We start from the raw sequence: 7,755 nt of genomic DNA, 5'->3' as shown, positions 1-7,755 counted from the left end.
ATTTATTTGACTTTAATAATTATAGGAGTGAGTAGGGTATCTGCGAAGGCGGGGCGGGTACTTGTGGGGGTGGGACGGGTCCCTGTGAGAGCGAATTAGGGTTCAATTTTTTACTATTTGCGAGTAAAAACGGGACAAATTTTATGCAAATTATTATAAGGCATGATGGAGTTAGGTGGAACAAAACCCCGCTCTTGTCCGCCCCATTGCCACCTCTATTTAAATATTAGAGCTAAGAGTTTTGTCAAATTAACTAACAGTTTAAGTACTAACTAACTAATTCTGTCAATTATAAAGAATAATATTATAATAAGAAATTAATTAATATTAACTATTAAAAATTAATTTTTTAAAAAATTAGACTAACTTAACAACAATAATTTATCAATGCTATATTTCTTTGAAAAATTAGACCAGCTTAGCTCCCACGGTCCCACCCGTTGTTTTCTTTCCGAATTAGACCCCATATAACTTGAAAGAAACGAACGAATAATTATATAGAGAGAAGTTAGAATTTAGTCAAATTACTTTATATATATATATTTTAAATATTTAAAGTAAAGATTTTATCACAAGAAATACAATTCTACTTGGCATATGTGTTGATGAGGCCCTGGATATCTCTCGTGCACAAAAAGTACAACTACTTTTATTATTATATAATAATAATAATAAGTGCAAATTAATTAACACTTGATGATAAACTTTTATATAAGGTTGCCACGCAGGTAGGACACCGTCATTGGGCATGAATTTTGGAATTACTTGGAGGATTTGCTATGCTATAAGTGCTGTAATAAAAAATTTCAACCATAGCCAAAAATATTTTATATTCCATTATTTAGTAGTGCTCTCTGCTCTGGTTTCTTCTGCTTGATGAAAATGATATTCATCGTTTTCTCTTTCATATTCCTTAGAATATATTAGTGCCAGTTTTCTTCTTTTAATTTTTGAAAAATACCATGTATAATAAATTTCTTATTTATAATTATATATAATTATAATTTTATACAATATATTACTTATATAATTATCATATTTAAACTTGCTTTTAATTTGAATAAAAAATATTTCTATATGTAGATATAATATTTTTTCTTCTTCTGATTTTATATAAATTTTTTCTTCTAATAGTAAATTATTATATAGAAAATCATTCGGATAAAGATGTCAAAAATATTTTTTTTAAAGATATTTTTTAATAATTAAAATTTAACACATACTAATTAAACTGTGTTACTTTTATTAAAATTAAACCAGACAAATCAGTTTAGTCGAAAAACTAATAAATTAAATTTTAAATCGGTCTAAATTAATATTTTTTTTATAAAAAATGACTAAAATATTTTTATTCTAAAAAATAACTAAAATATTCCTATATATATATATTAATTTTAAAAATTCTAAATCCTAATTGTATGACAGCAGAAAAAAAAGAATTAAAATTTAAGATTTTTAAAATTAATATATAATAAAAATATTTTAGTCATTTTCTATAATAAAAATATTATAGTCATTTTTTTAAAAAATAATATTAATTTAAATTAATTTAAAATTTAATTTATCAATTTTTTAGTCAAATTAATTTATCTGTTTTAATTTTGATAAAAATAATACGATTTAATTGATCATATATATTAACTTTTAATTATTTAAAAAAATTAAACGTTTTTATCTAAGTGACTTTCTATTATATATTTTGAACTTCTAAAAAAAATTACTTTTCTAGAAATTAGGAAATACAATGATTGATAATTTAATACTAAATTATACTATGTTGCAAACCTTAAAATCAATAGACTGCAGTTGTTGTTTTGTTGGTTGCTTTCCTTCTCAAGCGGTTGACTTCAATATTGTCGGGTTACTGGTTAGAGTATTTATTATGTTGCCATGGCTCTAATTTATTTTATTTTATATTTTTCTCAACAAGGCTACTCACTCAAATTTATGCCAAAATTAAATGTATAAGCAAAGACACATCAAAAGTGACAACAAATTATCTATATAGCACGGGCATTTTAACATTTTTATTTTTATTGAGAAAACATAGTTATTGAAAGTGGAATGAACCGAAGGAAGCGAATCTGGTATAGACAGTTTAATACTTTAATCAGACCGTGAGAGTATTTTGTAACTAAATTTAAACTTCAAAATTGAAAGCAGGTGCAGCATTGCATGTGATGAGGCACAACCACACGCACCTTATTGTGTTATAACGGGGGTGAAAGAACACGTATTTTCTTTATATATGCACGTACTTCTTATTAATGAGGATGCATGATAACTAAAGCTTTAAGAAAATTATAATAATCACATATATAATTAGACGGTATAATCAATTTTGTGGATGACTTTAAATAATAGAATTCACTTGCAGAAGTAGTTAGTGGAATAAAGAAAAATAATATTTACACTATTGTTTAAATATATAATTTTATAATTTTTTATATTTGTTTCATTTTTTAATATTTTTTTTTAAAATAAAAATATACAAGAGAGATATATAAAATAGTATATATATAACAAGGAAAAGTTTAGAGACCAACGTTTTATTAAAATTTGACCAACACTTAACCAGTAAAAATAAAGTGGATAATTTTATTTTATTAGATAAAATCTCATATTATTAAAATCACTAATAATGACTAATTAATGATTATAAATTATAAAATTTATTAATCCCTAACACTCCTCATATAACAATTTTCAAAAGTAATAATTATTAATTAGCTTAATTTAAGATGAACATGTTCAAGCCAACGAATTAAATAACATAATTTCTTCGTATTCACCTAAATTAAGAAATCAAGTCTCACTCCTCCTATAATGTGCAGATGCATATGTATGTATGTCCGTCGTTTTTCTTGCAAAATGAAGCTACTAATATATTAATTAAGATTGAGAATGGATTAATTAAGACAATAACAATAATAAGAGAGAGAGAGGGGGAAACAGATCAGAAGAAGACAGAGAACACTTATTAGAAGTGTGGGAAAGGAATAGAAGCTTGAAAGTAGAAAACCCCCCTTGTTTGATTTCCACTCATATCCAGTGGGCAGCAGTGCTTCAAGTAGCAGCCAGCTAATTCCCGCGACATCGACTTCGCACCAACCAAACACCCTTAGCTTCCCCTCACTCACTCAAACCCACTTAACCACCGTCATTTATATAAACCGCACCGTTTTGCTTATTTCTCATCATCACTATCACAAATAACTTTCACTTTCTCTTTCTCTCTGGCATTATCACAAACACTTTCTATACAATGGAGTACGGGAGGCTTGGTCCTACTGACTTATCTCGTGCCGATGAAACTCCGGTTAATAGGCCGAGATCCTCTACAACTGCCAACACCAAAATTATACTCTTCTCGCTTCTTGCTATTGTTCTCATTGTCGCTTCTGCCATCTCCGCCGTACTTGTTACCGTCGTCCGATCTCGCGCTTCCACCGACGACGGACGATTAAAGGAACCTACTCTCGCGGGCAAACCGACGCAGGCCATCTCACGCACCTGCAGCAGGACAAGGTTCCCGGACCTCTGCGTTAACTCGCTTCTCGATTTTCCGGGATCCACGGCGGCGACGGAGCGGGACTTAGTCCACATTTCCTTCAACATGACGCTGCAGCACTTTAGTAAAGCGCTCTACATCTCCGCTGCGATTTCTTCCTCCGGTGTGTACGCCTCCATGGATCCACGCTCCCGTGCCGCATACGACGACTGCCTTGAGCTTCTCGACGAGTCCGTGGACGCCATAGCAAGATCTCTCACTACAGTCTCTCCCTCCGGCGCATCTCCCGGCGGCACTGTACGACCGCTTGGATCGTCCTCGGACGACGTGCTCACGTGGCTGAGCGCCGCGCTTACAAACCAGGAGACGTGTGCCGAGGGGATGGAAGGCGCCTCCGGCGCCGTGAAGAGCCAGATGGCGAACAACCTGAAGGACTTGTCGGAGCTGGTGAGTAACTGTTTGGCGATATTCTCGGCTTCCGGTGCCGGCGACGACTTCTCCGGTGTCCCTATACAGAACCGGCGAAGGTTGATGGCAATGCGAAAGGAAGAGGTGGAGGAGAAGGAGGATTTCCCTAAGTGGCTGAGTAAAAGAGATAGGAGGTTGTTGAGTTTACCGGTTTCGGCCGTACAGGCGGATGTCATCGTCTCAAAGGACGGTAACGGCTCCGTCAAGACCATCGCCGAAGCCATTAAGAAGGTTCCGGAGTACGGTAACCGGCGATTTGTTATTTACATAAAGGCAGGAAGGTAAATTATTCACTGATCTTTTTAATTACTTACTTGTTTTGGTTGGTTTATTTTTATATTTATTTTTCTGTACTATACAATTAGGTGAGCTAAATAAATTTAAAAAAATATTTTAAATTATACTTTATATTAATTAATTGTTATTAATTAATAATTATTTAAATTTTATTTTTTAAAATATAAAATTAATAATTATTAATTATAATAATTTAAAATTGACTGATTAGGAATTGTTTATTTATATTTTTTATTTCAAATTGTAATTAATAATAACCATAATTATTTATTATTATTAAAGATTCTCATCATATATACTTTTTTACTGATGCTTCTCTTTCTAAATTCCAATAACCGCTTATTTGCTAATGGTTTTGGTTCAGTTTATAATAGTAACTTTAATATTAACTGAGTAGAGTAGCATATAAATTTGAGTGACGGTGATCATCGGTTATTAGTTTATACTTTATAGTAAGATTGTGATTGTTGAAAAAGACTTTGGAGGATCACGGTCACGGCAGTGATGGCTTCATTGACTTATCGAGGACTAATGATCATGCATGCACTTACTCGCAACTGTAATCATGTGACTCAAATATTGTGTGTGATTGTGATTTTTTTTAAAGGCAGGAGCTGAGTACTGGATTAGTATTAAATATTTTAATTAATCCCTCGAAGCATCTATCCCTCATTAATAGATTTTTGGCATGTTAAAGAATAAATAAAAATCCACTAAAACTGATTTATTTAGCTTTGGATGTTAACAACTCCGAATCTAAATGATGTCAATGCTTCAACCGATATATAAATAAGAATAAAGCAAGGTGACGCAACATTATTCTTCTGATGAAACCATCATATAAAATTTATTGGAAATGTTTAGTAGCCAAATAAATTTAGCTAAAATAAACTAAAATTAACTTATCTAGTCTTTATTAATTATTGTAATATTAAATAAGACAAATTTTTGCTGTTTGCTATTTTTTTTCTTAACATTATTAAAAATGTATTTACAATTAATTTCAGGTACGAAGAGGACAATTTAAAGGTGGGACGGAAGAAAACAAACGTCATGATCATTGGGGACGGCAAGGGCAAGACGGTCATCACGGGCGGTAGAAACGTTTTGCAGGAAATGACCACATTTCATACTGCATCCTTTGGTAAATTCCCTTTTCATCATTCATCTTTTTGCTTATTATGGCACTTTTTGTCTAATCATTATTGTTTACAATAACTATTGTCTTAGGAAGAATAAGCAAAAAAAAAAGTTTTAATTATGTGAACGGAAAGGTCCAAATCCATCCATGCATGACACGAGGTAGAAGTAGAACCGTACCTGAAGCACGTGGCCTGCTATTTTAGGCTGTCATGTTTTAAGATTCCCTGCTGTCTAGGACCTTGGTAATTTAGGACTTGATTATCACCCCATACCACTTCCATTTCAGGGCAATACAAAAGAAAATTGTACCATTACAATTAATCCTCTTTAATTAGTCTATGTGAAAGTCAAATTTCATCTTGATGATCACCATCAGTGTGCATTTCTCATGTGTATACAGTATACACGTATAGTAAATTAGTAACCCTCTAGGCCCTAGCTACCTTTCAAAAACGACAATGTGAAAAACTGTTAAAATTCGCAATCAAGTATGGTTAGTTAGTTAGTTAAAGCTGAGGTCATTGTTCATTTCCTAGATAATTAAGTAGATAACTTAGGAGATATTTCTGTTGTATGGGCTTCCATGTGATTAGGTAGGTGCGTGGGTAAACTATATAATAGCTGAGTTTAGAGTAACATGGCTCAACACACTGTGTATTATTTAAATGTTTAGTCAAAGCATGGGACTGCAGCGTTTTTACGCAACACATTTTCTTCTGTCGCACCAAAACATATGATCAATGTACTTAATGATCTATAACTATCATCAAATAACGCAACCATTAATTCAGATGGTAAGTCTAACTTCAACGAATGGCTCCAAATTAAAGTAGCAAAACCAAATTATTGAATATTTATTTGGTTTTTTTTTTTTGGGGGGGGGGGGGGGGTCACACGCACAGAGCTTTGCCAAACTCAAATTTATAAATAGATAAATAACAACCAATAGCATTTTCTGTTACTTGTTGTAGTATACAAGTTAACCAAATTATTTTTCTAATCAGTCACCCAAAAAAAAAAAATTATTTTTATATTCAAAACTAACCTCTAACAACAACAATCATGACTCATGAGTATCGTCATTCCACCAACTTAATTATTAGCTCATTCCTGCAGCTGCGAGTGGCTCTGGATTCATCGCAAGAGACATGACATTCGAGAACTACGCGGGCCCAGCGAAGCACCAAGCGGTGGCTCTCCGCCTCAGTTCAGACCACGCGGTGGTTTACCGGTGCAACGTCATAGGCTACCAAGACACATGCTACGTTCACTCAAACCGTCAATTCTTCAGAGAATGCGACATATACGGTACCGTAGACTTCATATTCGGCAACGCCGCAGTGGTATTCCAGAACTGCAGCCTCTACGCTCGAAAGCCCATGCCCCAACAAAAAAACACAATAACGGCCCAAAACAGAAAAGACCCGAATCAGAACACAGGCATTTCGATCCATAACTGTCGGATCCTAGCCACGTCAGATCTCCAGGCATCTAAGGGTAGCTTCCCAACATATCTGGGCCGTCCATGGAAAATGTACGCTAGGACCGTTTACATGATATCATACATCGGTGATCACGTGCATCCACGTGGATGGTTAGAGTGGAACACAAGCAATTTTGCACTGGACACGTGTTACTACGGTGAGTACATGAATTTTGGGCCGGGTGCTGCCATCGGTCAACGGGTTAAATGGGCTGGGTATCGGATCATCACGTCCACCGTGGAAGCAAGCAGATTCACGGTGGGCCAATTCATTTCAGGCTCCTCGTGGTTGCCGTCCACCGGAGTGGCCTTTATTTCTGGCCTATCAACCTGAAAACAAGAACCTCAATCTTTTTTCACAATGCACATGGACAAACCCAATTTGGCATTATAATTTTTATTTGTAATTGTACTAAAGTAGAAAAATAGTGGTATGTTTTTTGTTTCTTTCCCCTTGGGGCATAATGTTTTTATTTGTCTTTCCCATGATGATAATAAGAAATGTAACGTGTAAACATTGTTTAATATAATAATATATATAGATCTTATTTTTGCTCATCTTTAAGTCCAAGTTGTCCACTAGCAAGAAGTAGTAGCATCCTGGTTTCGCTGACAATTGAGAAATGATCATCATTTCAGTTTGTTGATTTTGACTTTTTGAAGGCCACCAGATTATTATTGTTGATGGAGTAAAAAGACTCATGTTTGTCTAACATCGGATACTAGAATTAGTAGTTGTTGTTGTTACGTAAAGACGGAAAATCTGAGAATAATAGTGGTTGAGGTTTAATTTAGAGATGAAGGGAAGCAAAAATTAGTTCATCCCATACTCCAAAATTATTGAAGTTTGAAA

At 33.6% G+C, this 7,755-nt stretch overlaps 1 protein-coding gene across 1 annotated transcript; it reads left to right on the top strand.

Moving 5' to 3' along the window:
- The first annotated feature begins 2,965 nt into the window (after positions 1 to 2,965).
- Positions 2,966 to 7,460, top strand: LOC130944746 (probable pectinesterase/pectinesterase inhibitor 61). Its single transcript, XM_057873242.1, has 3 exons — positions 2,966 to 4,260; positions 5,284 to 5,420; positions 6,536 to 7,460. The coding sequence occupies exons 1-3, from the start codon at positions 3,266 to 3,268 to the stop codon at positions 7,234 to 7,236; spliced, it is 1,833 nt and encodes a 610-aa protein (XP_057729225.1). The 5' UTR covers positions 2,966 to 3,265; the 3' UTR covers positions 7,237 to 7,460.
- The last annotated feature ends 295 nt before the right edge of the window (positions 7,461 to 7,755 follow it).

The sequence above is a fragment of the Arachis stenosperma genome, chromosome 8 (assembly GCF_014773155.1).
Source record: "Arachis stenosperma cultivar V10309 chromosome 8, arast.V10309.gnm1.PFL2, whole genome shotgun sequence".
Lineage (NCBI taxonomy): Eukaryota > Viridiplantae > Streptophyta > Magnoliopsida > Fabales > Fabaceae > Arachis > Arachis stenosperma.
This window is presented reverse-complemented; position numbering and strand designations above follow the sequence as displayed.